The 24,048-nt window shown below is 33.9% G+C and overlaps 1 protein-coding gene across 1 annotated transcript; it reads left to right on the plus strand.

Moving 5' to 3' along the window:
• Positions 1-201: 201 nt before the first annotated feature.
• LOC149409339 (uncharacterized) lies at positions 202-22,114 on the plus strand. The gene is made up of 11 exons (XM_089649812.1): positions 202-344; positions 2,925-3,052; positions 4,495-4,668; positions 4,796-8,553; positions 8,646-8,805; positions 9,649-9,720; positions 9,880-10,057; positions 12,158-12,349; positions 17,622-17,962; positions 18,489-18,633; positions 18,766-22,114. Exons 2-11 carry the CDS (start codon positions 2,943-2,945, stop codon positions 19,993-19,995), a joined length of 6,360 nt encoding a protein of 2,119 aa, XP_089505938.1. The 5' UTR covers positions 202-344; positions 2,925-2,942; the 3' UTR covers positions 19,996-22,114.
• Positions 22,115-24,048: the final 1,934 nt, after the last annotated feature.

Raw genomic sequence — 24,048 nt, forward strand, 5'->3', positions numbered from 1 at the left:
GTATTATAATCGAACTGAATCTGCCGGAGTAATTTTTTAAGTTAATACTGATAAATTAGTTCCGTAGTCGAAACAACAAGCACATCTTACTCTTGCGGTAACCATAGTTGATATTACTTCGAGGTTCGGTTCGCGTCTCCGCTATTAAATTTGTGTTCACGCAATTCACGGTCTTTTTCTCAGTTCGTCCATGGTGTTGCCGACGGTAGTTTGTCTCAGCTTTTAATTAAATGTTCTAAATTCTCAAAGCGCAATGTTTTTTTTGTAAGTGCGTAATTCGTAGTCTCCTTCAATGATGTAATATAGGAATATAAGGAAACAATCAGCATTGTACTAACAAACACGTAAGTACAAAGAACCGCCTCTCGCATACTTATCACCCATAGCGGAAGGAGCCAAACCCTCCGCGATTGTTCGCCAAACGCTAAACTCAATGGCGAATGTCGATAATTTTGAATAGCAATGTTTACAGAATGCCAAAACAACCGGCTAGTTATTTTGCGAGCGATGCGTTGCGGTCAGAGGAGAAATTGTGTTATGTGTTTTTAGAAATCTGCTTTCACATCACGTTTTTTCACACCTGACAACTAGTTTTTATATATAAACATTTTGTACATTTCATTGATGTAGCCATCTGTCATACTTGCCCAGATTTGCGAAACATAATTGCCCAGGTTAAATAAATAACAAAACGATTATTTTATTTATTTTTTCGCGGTGCAAAATCAGATTTGCCGACTTCCTTAATTTAAAATTTACACATTTATTTACCACACCTGTCAAACACGTACTTATTAGAATCTATTATCATTTCAGGCACGAAGTTTCGTGCTTAAACATAAATTCTGATTCAAGTCATTTAAATAAATATGCACAAGCATAAACGTGGTTCAAGCGTCTATTCATAATTTTATTAATTTAACATAGAAACTTTATTATATATTATCTTGTCAGTTATGACAGTCTTGTCAGTTTCGTTTTAAGTCGCGTTATTAGTTTAATTATTATCGGTTATTATTTGTTTTTTCTTTCCGTTGATAACTGTGTTATGTTATTACACAACGAGTTGGTTCTGTTCTGCCCTCCTAAGCAAAGAAGACTTTATCAGCTTTTGTTAAATTTGAGGTAATGTGCTTCCAGCTACATGATATTGGGGACTAGTCAATAACCTATTTGTTCCCATCAAATGTGACTTTTGTCAAGATTGTTCATAATACTTAATTGATGAATGCAGTATTTACACACAGATAACTTCGTTAAATATTCTTTCAATATAATTGTCATAAATAATAATTTATATTATGTTTTCAAGATAAGCCTTTCTTGCTTAGAAGGTTAAAATTGCATCCAACACAATTTCAAGCGTAGGTTTCATGTAGTTTAAGTGTTTTTGATAATAACTGATAAAACCATTTCACCCACTAGATGTTCTACCTTCTATATTTATTAACAGTAAATTCTTATTTTGATTGCTATCACATATTTATTTATATATTGTCGATTTTAAATTTTATCTATCATTCCGCTACAGATAAAATATCCAGAACTGACAATATTGTGCGTATTGAATTTTATTTTGAATTATTGAATCTCTGTTATTGCTGTTTATTTATACTGTTTTTTAGATAATACATTTTAACATGGTGTTTGATAATGTGACAAACAAGCTTCTGCTGTGAATATTTACTCTTGAATATTACTCTTTGTGTTTTTATTACGATGAAATGTCACACATGCCTTTGGCATTTCCTAAGGAGCAACATGGTGGTAAAAATTATTATTATACCCACATACAACTGCTCTGAATTTAACCATTGTAATTGCATATTATGAAATGTCCAGCGTAGTCAATTGAAATAATATTTTTATGAGTGAAAACTCAAATTGTAATGGACTTGTAGAAAAGACAATGGATGTCGCACATTAAAATAAAAATGGATATATTTATCCAAGACACTATCTAGATTGCATTTAGTTCAAGCAAAATCTTGCAATCATGCATAAAGATAGCAGCCATAAAATATGCGTTAAGAAAATGAAGATTATATTGGTAGCTCTCAGTCGAAGTATGATTCAGTTAAAAATGATGTAAATCAATATGGTCGAATTAACTCAGTGGTCAGGTCACTTCCCCAGCAAGGAAGAGGCCCTGGGTTCAATTCCTAGATGCGATGAAATATTTTTCTGTGTAACCCGTAGGAGCCATCAAGAATATTCAATAAATAAAAATACATTTTTGTCAAGGCCAACATGAAGATGCTAAGTCCTCCATCACAATATAAGCAACATTTTCCGCTTTCTTTTGCGGTAGTAGGAGACTTTCAAATATTGCCAGGTTATTATGTAAGCTGGGAATGTTTGTCTTTATTTAAAAAATAAAATAAAATTATATATACTGGGTGAGCTGCGGTTAATATACTTTAAATATATACATACATTTGAATTGTAGGTTTAGCGCATTGATACATTTCTACAAATTCTAGTTTATACAATGGTGGATTACTTATGTTTGCGACCCCTCTAGGGTTGAAAGTTCATCGCAGAGAGCAGTTGATTAGAAACAGGGTGCTTACTGAATGATAGAATCTTGTATTATTTACATTGCTAATGAAAAATTATGTTGTTGGATCTAAATATGCATCAAAATCCATCCGTCATCTTTTGTTGTTGGATCTTAATATGCATCAAAATCCATCCATCATCTTATGTTGTTGGATCTAAATATGGATCAAAATCCATCCATCATCTTATGTTGTTGGATCTAAATATGCATCAAAATCCATCCACCATCTTATGTTACTGGATCTAAATATGCTTCAAAAGATTCAAATTGCTTAAAATGCAAATACGATGTTTGGTTATTGTGTTGTGACTGTGATCTTTAGAAGAGACAATACAAATTGGTTGATGGTTTGTTTGAGCAGATCTGTGGGTGATGGTTGATGCAAGGCCCGCCGGGTGCCTCGGATGGACCGACTGATTCTGAGCTAAAGGCCCTTACTCAGCGCCTCAACAAGCACATCCAGCTGGGACTGCAGAACGACATTGCCAGGTAGCCATTTTATGTTAAAATATTCAGAAAATTCTTAAAAAAAAATTGTAGTGATAATCATAAAAAAAGTTTGGTGACACTTGGGAAAAGAAAAAAAGATTATTAAATATCAAAAAGACTTCAATACATAAAAAGAATGTATTTAATATATATTATCTAGTAATTTTTTATTGATGTAAAACCTTTTCTTGAAAATTGATAACGTAAGGGTGCAATTTGTAAGCAACTCTTAAACATAAATATTATCTTCAACATTCAGTGTTATGAACCTCAAAAATCCTACATTCTACTCATTCTTCAGAAATCCGGTTTTGAGAATGGGCATGCTAGGAATATTGCAGTTCATATTCCATTCAATTTTGCTGGAACCATGTTCAGTATGAACACTTTGACCATTTTCTTTAATGTTTCTTTGAACATTTTGCTTTTAGCACTGTTTTAGCTTATGAATATCTTATCAAAGCTATTCCCATAGTTATTCCTTTTCACTTTGTTTTATTTCTCAACAATTTTATAAACAAAACGTATTAGCGATATGTTAGCTCACTTTTAATTATTTTTTTACTTTCATGTGTATTTCTTAAAATTTTAACCATCCAGTTTCTTGCTGTAATTTCCTTTTCATTGGTCACTGCTCTCTCCACTTAGCACATAATACCAGCCGTAGCTAAACCTTTGTGAAGGTCTGCTGGAATCAATTATTTCCAGAAACACAAGAGCGGAATCCTGAAAAAAAAAACGGAAAACACAAAAGACTGTTCCAAACTATATTTTATGTAAAAGACCACAACATGTACTCAATTTTTATTATGCTCATGTTTGAAACATTGATGGCTTCCCCCTTTGCTGTTTGCTTCAGTTCAGTTAATTTTTTTTTTACATTGTTAATTATTATGTATTGGGATTTGATGTCACAATAGAAAAACATTACCTGCTCCAAACTTCAATGAATGTTTTTCAAATTAATTTACTTATTCGTTATGCATTGTCATTTTTCTTTGTAGTAACCAACTTTATTGTGCTTTGCAACTTTGCATAATATTTTTTGTTGTTTTGGTAGGGTTTTGGAAAGAGTCATGGTCGAGTAGAATAAAGAAATTGTAAAAAGAAGTTGTAAGTTGGTGAACCACTCTCCGTCTTGCTTTTCACAACAGTTCATGAGAATAGCACCATTCCATACCTCACCGTATTTTTTACTTACTAATTGACTTGTTGAAATAACCCTTCAAATAGTATGAGCATGCTTTATATATTTTGCTTAGATTTTGTTTCTTTTTTTCAGATGTATATTTTCTGTTAATATTTGAATGGTCTTCCAATGTTCATCAATTCATCCCAAATGTATTTAGGTGCGTTGTAGTTTTTTTAATTTTGAATTTTTAGTTTTATTTTGTTTTCATTTAGAGTTGTACAGATGATTTTAACGGTACTTTTTATTCAAGGATTTTTGATGAATCTCTTTACACGGATATTGAGCTCATTCTTGGCAAATTGAAAATATCAACACATCGGTGTATTTTGAAAACAAGATCACCAAGATTTTATGAAACATTGGAAGGTATTTTGAAGAAAGGAGTCAGCAAAGAAACATTTATAGAAATCGAATCATTCATCAGGTGTGTATAGTAATTAATTTATCAGCAACAATATATAATAAATAATTTACCAATTATTGATAATTTGAATTAGCTAATTAATTACATTAAAATGATGTAGTATTTAACATTTTTTATTTGTTTCCAGTGACACTTACTCCGAATGTAATGTTAAAAGACAAGAAGATGAAATTTTGGAATACTTGCAGGAAAATATAACTGAAGAAGATTTGTTAAATGCTAACCAATTTTCTATCAAAACTCTGGAACCATTTACTCCGGATTCTGAATTATTCCTTACCCCCAAGACCAGCCCTTCTTGCGTTAACAGTACTATCACATCCACTTTTACTAACCCGAGAGTTGACTCATCAGTTGGTGAAAGTGTAAATGGCCCGGAAGAGCCAAACCTTTTGGAGCAGGAATTAACAGAGCAAGATGAGCTATTAACAGCATTTCAGTCCATATTGAAAACTCAGAAAACCGTTGCAGGAAAACTTACTCCAGCGTCAAGGATAAAACCAACAACTCTGTCATTGAGATCTAGTCATACATCAAAAGTTTTCAAACATTCTGGAAGCTGTGATTTTAGTAGATTTAAGAGATTAAATAATCAGAGCGTTAATACCCAAAAAGGTAACCCTTATAGGCCAAAAACAGAAGGGCATGAATGGGCCAATCCATCATCGCAGTTCTACAGTCCTTGTAGAATTAAAACGGATCAAGCTATAATATCATACCAAGACGGTGATAATAAGAAAGAAAACTTCACTTCGCACCTCAAGAAAGAGGTTCGTAATGATTTTAAGTATGACGAAAACTCTCAAGTCAGTGAAGGTTTTACCCCCGATAGCTTAGTGGATGAAGATGATGATAACAGTTCACCATCTGACTATTTAACACCAGGCACTAACTTTTGTCCCTCGCTCCTGGAACCAATAATTACCAACAAAGTCTTTGTGAAGTCCAGGAGTCACTCAATGCCAGTAGAAATGGAGAATATAATCACAACTGTAGATTCTGGATTAGAAACAACAAGTGTTTCTAGCGGGCTGGTGGAGAGTTATGGTAGCCCCAGAGAACATACAGAATCTGAAACTTCCGGAATTGACTTTACAGAATCTCTCTTCTCCAGCGACCCTCTGAAAGATGACGATTCTCAAAGCTATTCTTTAAATTATAGTCGTCATCCAGATGCGGGTCACCAAGATGTACACAATGTCAAGGAATTAATTTCGATTAAAGAAAAAGGTGAACCATCTTTATTGAGTCCAAGTTCACAAACTTTTATTGGAGAAACTTCTAGTTCATCCTTGATTGGTCGCATTATTGATAAAAGAAATAATGCCAACCATACCAGTCAAACCTGTCAAGACTTGGTTGATCTTGGAATCTCTGTGAACTCGGATTCACCGTATGGATCTGAATGGGGCTCTGAGAGATACACCAACAGCAACACTGCTGAAACAGACAGCGAAGATCTCGCCAACTTGCACTACAGATGCGAAACGGAGTTTTGCAAAACCTCTAGCAAAGAAGAAAAAGAGCGCCTTAATGAAGAAATTGTTATTCTAGAATCCTCGTCAGTATCGTCCGAAACAGGTTCCTGGGAATCTATTTTCCCACCCAAGAATGTTGTGGAAATCAAAGAAGTCTGCTATGCATTTATTAAACATGAACAAAAATATTCCTCTGATTATAGTGCTTTTGTTGTGAAACGCAATACATCAGATAATGATCACATGTTAAGTGCAAAAATTAAAACTGCCTGCTTCATTGACGCAGCCGCGCTCGCAGATGACGGAGAATTATTTTTGAATTCCAAACCAACAAAAAGTTCTTCATCCGAAAGTGCCAACCATTTTCAGAGTTCTGAACCGATTATTAACAATAATTTAAGTCACATTTCTCCAGCCATTCTAGATGGAGAAAATAGTTCTGAAGCCAGTAATAATGAAGATTCGTTGGAACTTGCAGAATTTGATGAATTGGAAAAAGCTGTTTCTACACATGAGAGCGAAATAAGTTATGCTACCCAACATAATGATTCAAAATTCAGTCATGATAATTCAGCTTGTACAATGTTTGAACAAGATGGAGGTGAAAAGTCCCTAACAACTAGTGATTGCCAATCTAATACTATGTCTATGGAGTCAACTTGTCTTGTCCCCAAAACCCCTAGTAATTCTATAATGCAAATAGATTGGAAAAGATCATTTCAAGGAAATGAGAGTAATGGCACTCTTCCGGACTCTCCTAGAAGCAATTCACACTTTGATTCTCCGCATAGAATGCAAAAGTGTGATGACTCAATGCCTATTGTTTCAGGCGGTGCAACCATTGAAGATTTTGTTACCAATATTCAACAGACATCCCATTCCCTGCCCAATTGTCTGGCTTTACTTATGAGTGAAGGACATAGAGGTAGTCCCAAATCTTCTTGGATTGTCGATATGAGTGACTGCAAGAAGAATGATCACTCGGAGGCTGAGAGATATATGTCTTTGAACCATTCTGTAATAGAAAAAGATTCATACGACAAAGTGAGTGATGAAAATTACTATTCTGAAAAAAAAACATCTCTTGGCTTCTATGTTGACTTCTCAAACATGCCCACAGAGGCAGAGGCCAAATTAACAAGTCTAGAAAGTGACAAGCTGAAACAGAAGAAGAGCTTGTTTTCCATGTACGTGGACTTGGGTAACAACAAGAACTTGAAGGAAATGCCATCAAGATTGGTGTTAAATACTGAAGGAAAAAGGGACATCTCTTTGAAAAGTGTCCAAGAAAATGAAAAACCAGTAGTATTGTCAAATGAAAATAAAGATTCCGAAGAGGAACAACACACAGTTGTAGAAATGATCGCTGATAAGATTCCTCTTCGATCTAATCCGCAGCTGAACATGTTGAGAAAAGAAATGGATCCACTCTCTAAGAACAATAAGCCGGGGAGCAATGTGAACCGGCATTCGTGGAATTTTACCGACTGCAAAGCTGAAGCTGAGCCCCAGAATAAACTAAAGAATCTTCATAAGCACAAAAGTTTGAGTATGAGTAAGTTCACGGAGACCTCACCTGAATTTATAAACCAGATGAATACTAAAAAGGAATCAAACTACTCTCTGTCTGATGTTTCTCTGGTTGATGATCTGACAACTTTCTCCAAATCAGAAAGTAGCTGTTCTGAAAATATTGCCATTGCTCTTGATAATAAAGGATTTCATCCAAATGTTGAAGGAGTTAACGCCAAGAAACACAAATGTGATGCCAAGTTAAATGAAACATTTGATAAAAGTAGTACATGTTCAGATAAAAATAATTTAACAGAAGACACATCTCCCACGATCACAGATAATGAAGAATTAACTTTTCACCCAGAACCAGTAGTTGCCAAGGTTGAAGCTCAAGACCCAATGACTGACTCTATTGAAGGTCTGATTGAAGATTTACCAACATCAGACACAACAAGCATGAACTCAAAAGATACAGAAAAAGAGATTGATACTAGTGATACTTCTAAAACTTCAAACTTCGTACGTCTTTCAGATTTAGACAAGCCATTGCCCGCTCTCAACTTGGACATAACAAGAGAGCATTTCAAAAATCCCGTTAACTCTAGAATGACAAGATCTATACCTGAAGCTTCCTGGGTTGAGGATAATCGGATGACCCATTCTACTGAAATATTTTCATCATTTCACTCTGAAAATATATACAGTTTGACCCGCTTATTCCCGCACTTGAAAAACGAGTTAAGCAAAAGTACTCCAGGAAGTCTCGGGGCTCAGAATAGGTCATTGACTTATCTCCCAACACCGGGACTATATCTAAGGGATACAGAACTTCTGTACTCTGATGTGACCGAACATAGTAGCTTGCAGAGCAGTTCCTGTTTTTCTGCAAATGGTGAGAATATAAATAAAACTTCAGAACATTTTGTATCTTTATAAACCTCACATGATAGTCATCTAAACACACTATTATTAATTCTTTGGTAGATGGGAGTATGGATGAGCAGCAATCCAGTAGCCTTCTGCATTGCAAATCTCGCTTGGGAGAAGACCTTCTGAGGATGTTCTTGGAGGAGATAGCTCCTGATGTAACTGTGGATGTTGCTGGGAGGAAAATCAAAGCCCACAAATGTATACTCTCATCACGGTGAGTGCTCATCACACTTCTCAGTTTAGCCTTGCGCCAAAGACACGGCAATATTACTAAATGGAAATTCATGGAAGGCAACAGAATGTATGCACTTGTTTCAACATGGCTAAAATGTAATAAACTCGTTTTAAACTACAGTCAAACTTTTTATATAAACATTAAAAACAAACCTCACAATACTTTAAAATTAGAATATACAATACAAATTGCAATCAAGTGACATGTTTGCTGTGCAACAAACTCGCTAAAGTTGAAAAAATTCAATACTAGTGGACCCAGCAACGCTTCTTTATTGCCAATGCCTTTCTCGGGCGTGTCTTTAATTAGACTCCATATCTCATTCTGGTGCAGAGATATTGCTTTAAGTAACCCTCGGTTGTCTCCGACTTAAGTTATCCCTAGCCTAACGGTATTTTCTTATTATGAAGGGATATTTTTCACTAAGCAAAGAGTCGTGCGGCCAAAGGCACGTAACTTATTCTATATACTCAATTATTTCCAATGCGAAAATGCGTTCTACTTGCAGTATTAATTAAAGAATCTATAATATTTCCAAGCGATCAAATTTTCAAACCAAAAACACATAATTTTGTGTGATTTAGCATTAATTCGCATATGCGCTTTAATAAGTTTATTTTTATTAATATTCTATTAGTATTTTTTTATATTAACTGGCCCTTATTTTAAATTTTATACGTATATAATTTTTTATTGTAAAAATGTGTGTACTTTTGTATAAAAAAAAAAGTGGCCAACAATATCTTATTCACTTCTCATCACTTCTGTCCAATTTAATAATATTTTTTATCAAGGATCCCATAACACTTTATTTAATTTTAGATGCCTCTACTTTGCTGGGATTCTGAGTGGCTCCTGGGTACAGAGCTCTGGAAATGTTATATCTTTGGATGGGTATGTATGCCGTTGTGTTCTTCCTACAAACTTGTTAATTTTTAAGGAGCTAAGCTGGCACCCAAGACTGCCAATGCTTGCTTAGAAATAAAAAATAAAATGATTATTTTATCTTGAGAAGTGCGCAATAATAATTACTTTTAATTCTATTTCTTTTAGGTTTTCATTCAACGTGGTACACTTTGCCCTGTGTCATATATATTCTGGAGCCTCCACTATTCCTGATTCCATTAGTATATTTGAGTTAGCCGCATTATCAGACATGCTTTCGTTGGAAGGGCTGAAGGAAGTTGTCATGTACACTCTGAAAGTTAAATATTGTCACCTATTTCACAAGGTATGTTCGAATGCAATGTTTTTGAATTCTTACAAAATCATGTTGGTTCCAGCTAATTATAGAAAATACTGGTTCTAATTGTCAGCCCGCCTGGTGTTTCATCCGAACATATTACACGCCCGCCCCAATGTTTCAATTTTTAAAAAACATAACATTTTGTTCACAGGAGACCCGCCTACAGTGATAGTGATTAGTTGTCTAACATTGTCTATTAATTTAGAATATATTCGAATGTTAATTAATGCAGATTATTTCAACCGACTTAGGTTAATTTTGTGTTTCTTTATAGTATGTATAACTCACTCTCGGATAACTCATCAAACTGACATTTCAAAATACCTATAAAGAGTGTTATGAAGTTATGAAAAGCGATGAAACAAAAACTAGGTTAAATAGGTTACATACATAACTAATTAACATATTATTATTTTTTTGGTAAACTCATGTTTTAAGACAAGATTTTTTATGCATACCACAAAGGGTAACAATTATTTTTATAGGCAATAAAGTCCCGTTGGCGTCATGTATATTTTATCAGGAGATTTTTCAATGTGGATGAGTGTTTCAGGCTAATAATTATTGCTTATAAAAATAATTAACATAGTTTTTGTTTCATCACTTTGGATGACTTAATATCACCTTTAAAAGGTGTGTTGAATTGTTGTTTTGAGGAGTTATCACGGAACCAAGAAAAATATGTCAAGTTTATAAAACATATTACAATAAAAAATATTTATTGTTATGTTATTTAATTTGTAGAACTCCATTTAATTTTATTAATAAACTAGCTGTACTCGCCACGCGTCGCTGTGACTCAGTCTGTCTGTGCAGAAAAATAATCCGTGTTGCTTTTATGTCCAACAGATGGTGCTGTTTTTCTCCAAAAAGTTGTTTGTCCAACAGATTACCCTGTTTTTAAAAAAATCATGTTTTTATCCTTCACTGGTGACATCTATATATTATAGTTATAATTATATTATGTCCAAATTTCAAAGCACTCAGTGAAAAACTTTCAGAGATTTAACCTCTCAGACATAGAATTTTATTTATTATGTGTCCCTTTGAGAACTGTCAGAAAGTGATAATTTTTGTGTTATTTACGAGTTTTACTAAAATCTTCATAACTCACGTTTTGGGAAACGTAGCCTCATTCTAAAAAATGTTTTGGAAAGATTATGAAATCCACTATTGTGTTGTTATACGTAAATATTTGCGTTTCTAAATATACATTTTATGAAAACTTCAAAAATATGTAAAAATCGCTTACCATTATTTCAAAGCCTTGAAAAATGTACTTTTTTCTGAGTAGCATAAAGGAATAACACTTTATATATTTAAGAAATATATTTAAAAACTATTAGTCACCTCCAAATATTAACCGTCCAAACTAAAATATTTTTAATAAATTATTTAGAAACGCAATAAATTATTAACGAACATCTTGACAGTTTCAATCGGCTTAGATAATGCACCTCTACATTCCATAGATATTCTTGAATACAGACGCGTAGCGTTATTCATTATCGATACTCTGTTTTTTAAATCATGGCAACCCGTATACTAGTGATGGAAATAAATCAATTTTCGTAAAATCTCGCGCGTTTACGTGAAAAGACGTTCTAATGTCTTGACCGCTATTATCATATTTACGTCTTTTGACGTTCTAATGTTCTGAGTGGTTATGATTTTGAACAAACAAACATTTAGATTTCCATATAGATTTTAAGTAAATAAAATGTAATAATATTGATATTATTAAGTTCTGCAAATACTTCAGTTTTTATTATTTTGACAACTATTTCGGTGTGGCCTCGAAGTGGCCAGAAAAAGCTTTAACAATAATAAAATACTAAACTTGCGGAGCTTAAGAATAACAATATTATTACATTTGAAATACTTTAATAAAATATCTAAAAAAAAAAAAAAATTTTGATTTAACTGATTGCGAAAGAGTGCAAATCTGGATTAATGAAGTCAACTCAATTTACCTTTACGAAAGCTTTGTGGCTCTGGGATGTGATAAATTATTTTGTTTTCCTTGTCTAATTTACAATGTCTTGTGGTGTAATACTTAACAAACATTATTTTTGTCTCTTCTAGCCGTGTCCAGTTTGCTCGGTTGGTGTGTTGGAATGCCTCCCACTGTCATCAGCGTATGGGTTGGATGAAATCTACAGGAAGAGTTTGGATTGGATAACTAAATATTTTGTGCGAATTTGGCCGACAAAGGAATTTGCTGCACTGCCCAGAGAGCTGATTGACAAATGCTACCAGCAACATGTGGTGTATATGGTGAGTTGAAGTTTTTTTTATGTTATGTCAGTAGGCAAGTATTTCAAAAGATTCCTCCCCAGTTAATGTTACTCATTTTCTCTCTTCATAAAATATTATGCTTTGAGAGTGATTATAGTTTCATAAACAGTTTTTGTTATTACTGAAATGTGTTTCATTATATCATATGGGGGAACGGGTATATGGTACATAATACATACACAGTATCTTCACATTAGATCCAGTACTGCAACATGTAGAACTAAGCTTATCATTCTTTGGTATATACAGTGAAACCTCTATCTATTGGTTTTAAAGGGACCTATCGAAATAAACGATGAATGCGGGAAAACAATGAATGCGGGATTAAGAGGACAAAACACAAGGAGATACGATCCAGTAAAGATACCGTCCTCCCAATCTGCATAACCGTTGGTAGATTAAAATTATAAGAAGAAAATAAGTTTTAGATGTAAATAAATGTATTTATTTAAAAAAAATACAAAGCTAAACAGAACCAAGTTTATTGCATTGTAAATACATACATAATCTTTCATGGATATTTGTTTTTTTACTGTTTTATTTCCGCAAGTCAACAGTATATTTTCAGCTTTGCAAATGATATTCTTTTCGGCATCAGTTATTGAGTGTGCGAAGTAGAAAGTTTTCAATCTTTCAAAGAGGGTGCATGCTTCTAAAAATGAAGGTACAGGCAGCGGCTTCTCTTCATCAATATCGACCTCTTTTGTTGTCTCCGTCAATCTTGCGTCACACAAGCTTTCGATAGTTTTTATCCCACAAGTTGGGATATTGTCGTCGAAAGTAACAAAATTGTTAAAATTTGTCAAATTTGGTACCAAGAGATAAGAATTTTCTCCAGTTCGCTAAACTTTGATTCTTTACTGGTTTTTCTAGTTTTCGAAGATTTTCCGCACTTTTGAATTTGCTCCTGAATTTCGTTTTTTTTCAAGAAAATAGAATTTATCGTGGATGCCGCGATTCCTAAACGCTTGGCTATATCGATGCGTTTTTCAGCGGGGTTTTTTTCCACCTCTTCGATAATTTTCAATATTTCTTGAAGAGTACGTACTTTTTTCATCAAACGGCTCATTTCGAAAATAGTTTAAAATCTCAAAAAGGATAACTGCAAACACTCCACTAAGTTCGGGTATCTAGCGACAACTGACGACAACTAGCGACTGATGGCGGCGACAAACTGTTATTCTTTCTCTTTCTCTCTCAAAAGTTTCGCGCATCGTAACGAGTGCCGTCTGGCGCCGTTTAAACATAGACAAAAAATATCAAATACGCGACGTAATTCCTACGATGAATGCGGGAAAATGGTGGACATAGAAACGATCAATGCGATCTATTTTTGTATGAAATGAATTCGGACTAGAAGAAATAAATGATACATCCGGGAAAACGATTATTCGAGGAACGATAGATAGAGGTTTCACTGTATTTGTTTGTAACGCTCTCAGGGTGCAATATGAATATTTACGTACATAGTTGTTTGTTGTATCCTATATACACTTGAATCTTGCAAATAATATTATTTTTATGCGGTCTGGCATACAGCCATCAAACAATCTTTAATCTAGTCTGCACAAACAATTTATTTCTTTTGTGTTTGTGCAGACGGAAACGCAACCCTTTTATTATGTTGGAATGTGAGTGATAAATTACTCCCAATCTCATAAATATAAAGCTTGCAAGATTGAGTTTGATTAGAGGCACTGCAAAAATACAACTTTTGCTTCAGTGAAATCAGAAGATCCAACATACTTTAACGGCCTCGGTTATAATCCAAGTGGTTACAATTCTTGGCTACGAATCTGGAGGACGCAGGCTTAAATCCTGGCTTACGCAAGTGAATTTTATTAGATTAAACCATTGATATCAGAATAGTTAAGCTAAAAAATTGGCCCTCACCTCCAAATTTTTTAAATCTGCAGCGGTGTACTAAATCTAAAATAACTTTTAAATCATATGTTTAACCATAATAATTTTAAATATTTGTATTTTGGATCAAGTTATGTAAAAAATATATTTTGAGTTAAAATTATTATAATATCAGTAAATGTGAAAATAAAAAAATATATATAATATTATATGTATAACAATTTTTTTTATTTGGTTTGACAGTCCTCATACCATGCGTTTCTTCAAGCGAGGTTATTGGGTCCAGAACCACTCGCCATTTTGAAAAATCCCTATGACGCCGATTGCTAACAATCACGACGAAACGATTGTTTCATTATCTATGGAGCGATGGGTATTTAAAATTTGAAACGTCGAGGCGCCGACGTCGTTGGTATTTAAGACATAGCGATACACCCCCCCCCCCTGTCAATCCGGTGGGGTTTTTGATCATTAGGTTGATATGTGTTTCACAATTTCTCAATTATAAATAATTTATAGTGTATTTGCGGCACGTTCCAGAGCGGTAGATACTTTCAGTATCGCTCTGATGAAAAACCACCATTCCGAATCGAAACATTGCTTGATATGGCTTAAGCTCTATTTGGTGATAAGCCAGATACCTCCCCACCTTCCTCCCACTATCTTCCAGCCTTACAACATACCCTAATTATGGATGCCATAGTCTCATTGGCTCCAGAAGGTTGGGAACAATTGTAATTTGTTTGGTACTCAATAATTTGGCATACAAAATCGTTGGTACTGTTAGTTGAGTAAATTACAAGGTGATGTTTCGTACAAGATAGGTGTGTGTAGTTGACCCATATAGAGTCATAATTATAGGGCTCCAACTTTATCCCCTCCAGCGTTTGAGGGTGATGTATGATCGGGCGTCCATATTTTATGAAAGTATTTTTATCTTTTTTTCTATCTTGCGAAAATACATATTTTTTTTATATTAGAAAGAGAAATAATAATTCTTTCCAGTTTGCCTCAAATATTAAAAAATATTTGTAAATATTATCAAATACATAAAACATTAATAAAATTTTAAGAATAGCCAAAATGAATAATTCATATTTCGCGCCGCTATCGTAACAATCGGTTTAACTTTAAAAATTATTTCTAATTTTTTATTATATGAATGAGATATAGTGAAGGTACAATTTTCTTACTAATTCCCCAAACAAAACATAAGTGTTTTCGAAAAATCAAGTTCTCTCATTTTTTCTACGAGTGGATTAAAAAATTAAGTAAAATTAGTAATAATTTAAGTACCCTGATAAGTAAGATAAGTACAGTAATAATTTGTACCCTGAAGGTGCTTGAGTAAAGCGAAAACGGTCGGTTATAAAAATTATTAAAAACTTGTGGTTTTAAAACAAAAAGTATTTTATTAAATATGTCAAACCACAAAGTGATTGTTTTCTACAATAATATAAAATTTAATTATTTAAAAATAGTCATGTTTATTTTAAATGCATACACCGGAAAGATAATTTTATATAGTTTCTTTAACAGTATTTGTTTTCAATAAAAATTTAAAAAAATATATATATGTAGCGCATTTGAAATACACAGAAAACATTGCAAACTGAACAAATGTGATGAATATACTGAAGGGTCAAGCAAATAAAACCATATATACAAATTACTGTATGGTACCATTGGTAATTTTTTTCAAGTATTAAGAGGCATTATAGAGGACATATATGCAAATTATTATCCTAACCGTAATAAAACGGGATATTTGTACAGTTTGTTATATGATCCCAGATCGTATAATAACTTTGGGACTATGTCACCACATAGGATAGAGGCGCAAATAAAAAGGGATATGAATAAGGCAAAGTGTAGTACATACATATTATATTACTAGAAACAACAGCCTTCCTCTTCTGGTGGCAGTATCTTATATAGGTTAAGCCCGATCTTTGTCTTAATATTGCATGATTCTCTGTCTATCGAACAGGACCCAAATTCTTACTTATTGATATATTACTACAAATCCGAGTATTGATTGGCAAATGAAATAGGATTACACTTAGAATTACAAATACACCTATTGATTAAATACCAATAACCCCTCCGACTTTTCGCGAACTTGAAGCTAAAATGTCTTTATCGAAATGTCAATTTCACGAAAACGTTGTGTTATTACCGCCTCACAATCAAAGCTCTATAAATGAAACATTACTGAACGGAGCCGAATAGTAAAAACTGTTTTAGAAAGGTTACAAAATAGGCTTTCAAATTGTTGTATCATAAATAAATATTAACATTTGTAAATATTTAAATTTAGAATGGAAACATGAAAAAATTGTAAAAATGACTCACCTGTAATGTTTTATGTAAAAACGATACTAAAATCACGGATAATGTAAAAAAAAACACTTATTTCATCGTACAAATGTACAATAAACAATTCTGTCACTTCACTTTTTGACCATTTCATACAAAATATATTTTTAAAAAAATAATTAAACTTGCGAGGCGGGTCGGCACGTCAAACGGCTTTCTTGGCGTCGTTTTACGATTTGGCGGGTAAAATTTGCTTCCACTGAGTAGGTCTTTTTACGGGTTTCTATGGATAACTTTGAATAGAGATGTGAAGCTTCATTCAATACGAATATTCTACTTTTTGTTTTAGGGATGTCACTAGAAGAATAACGGAGTTATGACGATTTTTGTGGAAACACACGCTTTGACGTGTAAACACGCTTATTGTACTTGACTGCTATCGTTATTTTATCGTGTATATCTGCTTACGTTGCTGACCGGTTAACAAATCGTACAATCCAAACAATCCGAAATGATCGCTCAGTAAGTGTTTTTACAAATAATGTGGAGGGTGGCTCTTATTAAATCAAAATCAATATCTTTGTAATAATTAAATCGACATGAGCACACCTGTTAACGAAGACTGAGAATGGAGAATTGTCTCTTCCTGCCAATACTGAGAATAATATGAGTGGTAAGGCAGAGCAGGTCCACAGGAAACCACAGCGTCATGTAATGCGGCATACAGTTAAGGACAATGGAAGCTGATGCTAGCCAAAAGGAGGCGGCAGCTAGCAGTTTGGCAACTGATATTGGTAGTAAAACTATTGAACTGATGTATGAGGCTCATGCAATGTTTAATGAACATTTTACAGTCCATTCACAAGATAGCCAGGGTGTGCCATATAGCCGAAGCTACGGGTGCAGGCCTAACTCACGCGGGAGCGGACATTTGTCATGCGGAAATTAATGGCCAGGCCTTCTAAACTTCTGGGAATATCAGAAATTCTGAAATCATTATCATAATAATATTATGTATACAGATTTCAGGAAACAAATCAGTACCTCCATGTAATCCAATGTCTTTCAGACGGCAGATAACGTCTTGGAGACAGTGACCTGCTGCGACAAGCTGCTGGCTCTGCTGCCCCGTTGCCGCTGGAGCGCAGCGGTGTCGGGAGCGGCGCGCCGGCTGCTGGGTGCCTGCGTGCGTCTAGCCGGTGCGCGCCTCCCGGCTGTGCTCAATTCTCGCAACTTCCGAGCATTGGCCGGACCCGGGGCCTGGACCCTGCCGCGCCTCGAGGATGCGCTGGCAGCCGCCGCCGAGCGGGCGGCTCCGCGCCAGGCATGCGAGGCACTTGCCGTCGCCCAATCCATCATGACAGAAGAAGGTGGAAGGGCTTCACACGCCTTTGTCGATCTACTGAGGAGGTAAATATATATATATTTTTTTTTTTTTAAAAAGAAAGACAAACATTCCCAGGTTACGAATAACCCAACAATGTTTGAAAATCTCCTACTACCACCACAGAAAGCCGAAAATGTTGCTTGTGTTGTGATGGAGGACTTAGCCAGCCGAGGAATCGAACACGCGACGCTCGGGTGAGAGGTATATAGGTAGGTAGTATATATATTTAGTATGTAGCCTATATATATAGGCTCTATATACACATAAACATATATTTATATGTTTATGTGTATATAGTTTTTACAATTCATATGTTGAAATTGCAAAGCCTCATAAAAGAGACGACTGATAACCATAACCATAACCATAACCATGTAGCCTATATATATAGGCTCTATATACACATAAACATATATTTATATGTTTATGTGTATATAGTTTTTACAATTCATATGTTGAAATTGCAAAGCCTCATAAAAGAGACGACTGATAACCACATAGGAAAACTAATAGTGCCTTGAATTTTATATTTTTAATATTTTATTATAGGCTTGTGGTTCGATGTGAGGGTGTGCTGGTACGCGCGGGGGCGTGGCGCAGCCTGGTGAGGACTCCGGCTTGGAATGCTTTAGATGCACGTACGCGCACTCGTCTACAAGAATTGTCTTGTCTTGTGAGAGCACCGAGAACTGAGGTAATATCCTAACACTGCAAAATTGCCATCACAGTAATTACTGCCTCTTATTTAGTTATTTACATTTCAAAGTGTCAGTTTCTGTTTCATTTGTAAAATATTATTTATTTAATTGTTTTCTTCATTTTCTAGGATAAGCACAACCTCAATGCTTCAAAGTTACTAGATTTACATCAGATGAGAAGATCTATTCAGAGCCATTCAACAACTGGAACGAGCAGTACTCGAAGTGCTTCAAGTAGCTCCAAAGTCTCTGTTACGCTAGGAAGCCAGAGCAGGAAGGCTGATAATGCTCCACTCAGTGCTTCTAGAAAGAGTCTTCCGGGAATAGGTCAGTCCCGAGAATCCAAGACTCACCGAAGCCTCATTCCTCGATGCCGCAATACCAAGTTTGAGAATACTAAATCCAGGTATCTGGAACCTAAACCTGTCTATAAAAGCACTAGTGATTTAGCGACGACCCAAGCTCCCATTTCGTCGGGAGAATCATCTCGCAACATCAGCCCGGCAATGCGTCGGGCCCCTCCGTTTGTTAATAAACTTGACAAGAGTAATGATTCCAAACCCTCCAAACAGTCAGAGCCTTGCAATGATTCGGAAACTTCTCCATCAAAAACTGACAAACCTATTCACAGTGAAAAAATTGTGAGAAACCATTCTGAAACAAAAGTACCAAAATTACTTTCATCAAGTAAAACATCCTTGATACCTGCTGCAGTTCACAAGAGTGCAGAAAGTATAAATACTAACCGCACAACCAAAGATAGGGAAACCAATGCGAGGCAAGTAGTGAAGAATACACCTCCTGTAAAACACATTTCTAGATTGTCTAAAATGCCTGTTGTTGACAGTAAGAATAAGGTGCCACTAAAGAAAACTAACATAATTGGAACGGTTCAGAATAATTCCCAACTCACCAAATCCCCTCTTTTGGATTCCAAAAAGATTCAGAATAATAAGTCTTTTGCGGACAAAAAAATTGTATCCAAGGCTCATCCCAAAGTTTGTGCAAAAGCCACAACGAAGTTGGGTGTAAAATCCAAATCGGAGGAACAACCGAAAGATATGGCCAAGCCCAGACACTCCTTCTATAATCCAACACAAAGCACCAAAGCGAAAACTGTTTCTCAGCCAAATATCCATGAAAGCAAGAGTGCAACTAACTCTCAGACGAAAAATACCTCAAAGCCAAATGAAACTGAAATTAAAAACATGGACCAAACATTAGAAGAGATTTTTGAAGCCAATCAGAAGAATATTCCCATTATGGAAAGGTCAGGAACTTTTTTGAAGGATGAACCAACGGTCATCGATAAGAATATAACATCGGATTCTACCGTTGAAATGTATCCAAAGCAGTAAATAGATTTTGGACAGATAATTTTGTAATTCTTTTGCGTCGTAAACTGAGTTTGAGGCCCTATCCTATATTTATATGTTTAGTTTTAATCTAAGTTCTAACTGTGCAAAGTATATTTAATAACTCTTGTTTTTACTTGAGACCTCTTGACTATAGGTTCTTTAGATTTTTGAAAATACATTTAACCTTTTTCTCGACATTCCAAAATCTGCGGAAATTGATTACAGACATTCATTTTGAGCTGTCCGTACATTATTTCAAACGAATATTATCATTATGGGTTTTTGTTTTGTTTTGAAAATATTGCACTACTATCTACGCTGAAAGGATAAATGGCGAAAGGGCCATATAGCTGTATGGCGCTTTAACATTTTATTTATCATTTTCAGCATCGATAGAGACTAAAACTTATATTGTGCTGGCCAGTGTATTGCTCAGATATCTTCCGGGTCTGCCTAATGAGTATGTAATTATATTGTGATCTTATTTGTTTATTAGTGACAAGATTCTATAAATTGTAAACGTACATACATCACTTTGGGTTATATGATAAATGTACATTAACATATTATTTTACACGCTTTAGCGTTATTGTGTCATGATAATATTTCAGAGGCATTTTATAGTGTAAAATTTTCTTATTGTTGCCATTATTTTTTTGTTATTACATTTTATAAAAATATTACATACATAGGACACAACATCATTATGTAACATGCATAATAAATAATCCATACACCATCTCTATTGGTGACGCTCTATATTTGATAACTTTTGGACAGGAAATAATACTTTTGCCCATGTTGAACAACAAAGTCATTTTGTGGATTAACTGTACATAGTATATCTTAATACTCTTTTTTTGAGTTTAAACTAGTTATGGACACAACCGTGTAATATAGTATGCCCTCTGGGCAATATGACAATCTGATTTTTCAACTCAAATAATATGTACAAAGATAAAGAACACATTATGTAGAATTATTTTCAAAATTTTATACATATGTTTGAATATGCATGTTACTGATACTGTTTTTTCTAGATTCAAGAATCTTATTTACCATCAGTGCCATCATAAAGTATTTACACTGTATTGTTTTTGGGACTCCATTCTCAGCATTTTGAGAGCATCTCTTATTATTAATAATTTGTAAAAATTGATAATTTAATATTATTTATGACCATGAAGTGTGACATCTTGTTAGGTGCTAAGAATTTACCACAGATTTTTGTCACATTCGGTTTTCTGTAAAATTTTAAGTGAACTTACTTCTTTTTTTTTTTTAAAGAAATGCAAACATTCCCGGGTTACGAATAACCTGACAATATTTGAAATATCCTACTACCACCACAATAAGTGGAAAATGTTGCTTATATTGTGATGGAGGACTTAGCCAGCAGAGGAATTGAACACACTACGCCTGGGTGGGACCCAACGCGATATCAACTCAGCCACCGACCGGTCTATGTACCGGTCGATATATTTTATTTTATAGAAATGACTACTGATTATTGCAAGCATCCTTGAACTTATACTACAATACATTACATCACAATACTTACAATAAATTACTTTTCATCACTCACCCACACAACGCCGGTACCACGCACAGCTCCTGGCCACCACAATAGTAAACAATTACTTTACTTTCGGACATTACTTTTCTGCATGGCGGCAAGGAGTAGCGCATGGTACCGCTGCTCCGAAGTGGATGTGTACTAGAGCCTAATGAATAGATACAGACAATGATTATGCTTATGGATAACTACTGAACTTAACTTAACCCTATCTGCTCAGCTGTTGCTTATATGATCCACTGTACACAGATGTTTGATCAGCATTGAAAAGGTTGAGAATGATTTAAATTCAATGGCAGCCTTACATTGAATATATGATCAAATAACTACACATAATACATACTGTTAATTTTATGTAAATATTTATCATCACCCCATTTCGCACAGGACTATTAAATTTGTTGATTTTGTATGTCCTGTAGATAAGTATATTTGATCTCAGTCAATGAAATTCTCAGTTTTTAGAGTTTTTATTTTTAAAAGTTATTTCTTTTTTAAAATTTTATAGGGTCATAATATTTCCTCTCTCTATTTTGACACCTAGTGAGTAATTATTTCAAATTTATATTTAGACAATTTTTTTAAATTTATAATTATTTTTCTTTTACATTCCATTTTTCAGCATGTTTTCTTGAAAAACTTATTTTTAATGAGATAACTTATTTATTCCTTATTTGAATGTGCTTTTCATTTTCAATTTTATTGGAAAAACTGTACAGTTTGTAGGTACTTAATAGTTTATAACTTATTGTAAGATAGAACTGTACTATTATTCTGAAGGAAAAGATCTTAGGTTAAGTCTAGTTAATTTCATTGAATATGTGTAAAGTTTTTCATACCTATACTTTTCCTGGTTTAAAAAAATAGTTGATAATGACACAAGTTATCTCCATAATAAGATGTAGCAACTATACTTAATATATTTTGCTGTCCATAATGAGATGACAACTTGAAAACTTTTGAAAAATACATGATACTATTCTCTTAGCATTACATCACGTATTATTACAAACAATTAATTAGCATTCTGTGTCCGACAATAGTGGCGTATATTGCCCCACTCAAATCTCCTAGAGATTGGGCTAGTCAGGTTGGTGGCAGAACAGTGCATTTTTAATTTGTGGACATGTGCAATCTATCAAACATGACATATAGAAATTTAGTTTTTAGTTAGTGTATTTTCTTTAATATGCATACGTACTTCAATTCTGAGTGAACAGTTGGACATAGTACCTTTGATATTTTTTGTCGATCTTTATCGGCTTTTTGCAATTGTGAATTCTTATACAAATATTGCTTTGTATTTTTATAATATTGGATAAATACGTACATTATACTAAATGTAATATGTATGTGTATTGTGCTTTCTGAACCTTTTAAAAATTCACCATCCAAATAAAATCAGCGATCATTACTTGATTGCGATAAGTCTGGTTTACATAATTTACAAGAATCGTCCACCAGTAATGTAATGCACAAATAGGCCTTTCTACTTACACTGAAAAAATCTTCACTGTATCTAGAGCAAGTACATAATTGTTGTGGTGTATGTAATTGCTTAGCAAGCTTTCTATATTAATGTGTTTGTATCCTATCTATCTATACAAATGTATTTTAAGTAGGTATAGATTAGATAATATTTCAAATGGTCGCCATTTTTTTTCTCCTCTTTTGACAACTGATTTTGACATTTTCTCTGGGATAGGGAATGATTGATTGTATTACATATAATTAATACAATGTCTAATGCTTTTTTATAAACGTATTAGTAGTATTTTTTGACATTACCTAATTTATGCACCGCACTCTATGCATTATTCTTTTCTCATCTCTTCAGCAACTATTGTATTGATTATGTAACTTCTGTTTACAGATGTGTTCTTAATTATTAAAAAAAAACATTTTTCGCACTTGTAATATCTTACCTCAATAATATTTTATTTTAAATATATCTTTATCTATCATAAATGTTCTAACAGGGATGGGAGTGGCTTGTTCGCCATATTAATTGTTTTCATAGTAAATATTAAAAAAAATTGCCAATTAATTAACCTGCCCATGTTGTATCGAAGTTTAATATGCAACATATCCTTGCAGCCACTCCTACTAGACTTCAGTCAACTGTGTAATTTTTATATTGTCAAGTGAAATTTGGTAATTATCCATTATTACTTAATAAAAATATGTATATCTTAGATTAAATCACCCTATTTTTAGTTTTAAAGTCAACTAGTTTTGGAGTAACAACTCTTTGTTGCTTCTAAGCCGGTCCACTTCAGAACATGAATAATGAGGTTTGAACAAAGATTATAATATATGTGTATCTTTTTATTCCTTGTGTAATGTTTTCTAAAAAAAAAGAACAATAACATTACGTATTATCTGTCTGTTAAATATTTTGTTTATAAGATAACAACATATAATTATTATGTGCAACATAATATATGTGCCATAGACTGTTTTCCAAATATAATATT

The sequence above is a fragment of the Hesperophylax consimilis genome, chromosome 31 (assembly GCF_061612785.1).
Source record: "Hesperophylax consimilis isolate HC1 chromosome 31, BYU_Hcon_1.0, whole genome shotgun sequence".
Taxonomy (NCBI): domain Eukaryota; kingdom Metazoa; phylum Arthropoda; class Insecta; order Trichoptera; family Limnephilidae; genus Hesperophylax; species Hesperophylax consimilis.

What these genes read in the sequence shown, in the direction of transcription:
- LOC149409339 (XM_089649812.1), top strand. Translation starts at nt 2,943, where the DNA reads ATGCAAGGCCCGCCGGGTGCCTCGGATGGACCGACTGATTCTGAGCTA. An exon ending in TTTGTCGATCTACTGAGGAG is followed by an intron (nt 17,963 to 18,488) that starts GTAAATATATAT and finishes ATTTTATTATAG; the next exon opens with GCTTGTGGTTCGATGTGAGG. An exon ending in TGAGAGCACCGAGAACTGAG is followed by an intron (nt 18,634 to 18,765) that starts GTAATATCCTAA and finishes TTCATTTTCTAG; the next exon opens with GATAAGCACAACCTCAATGC.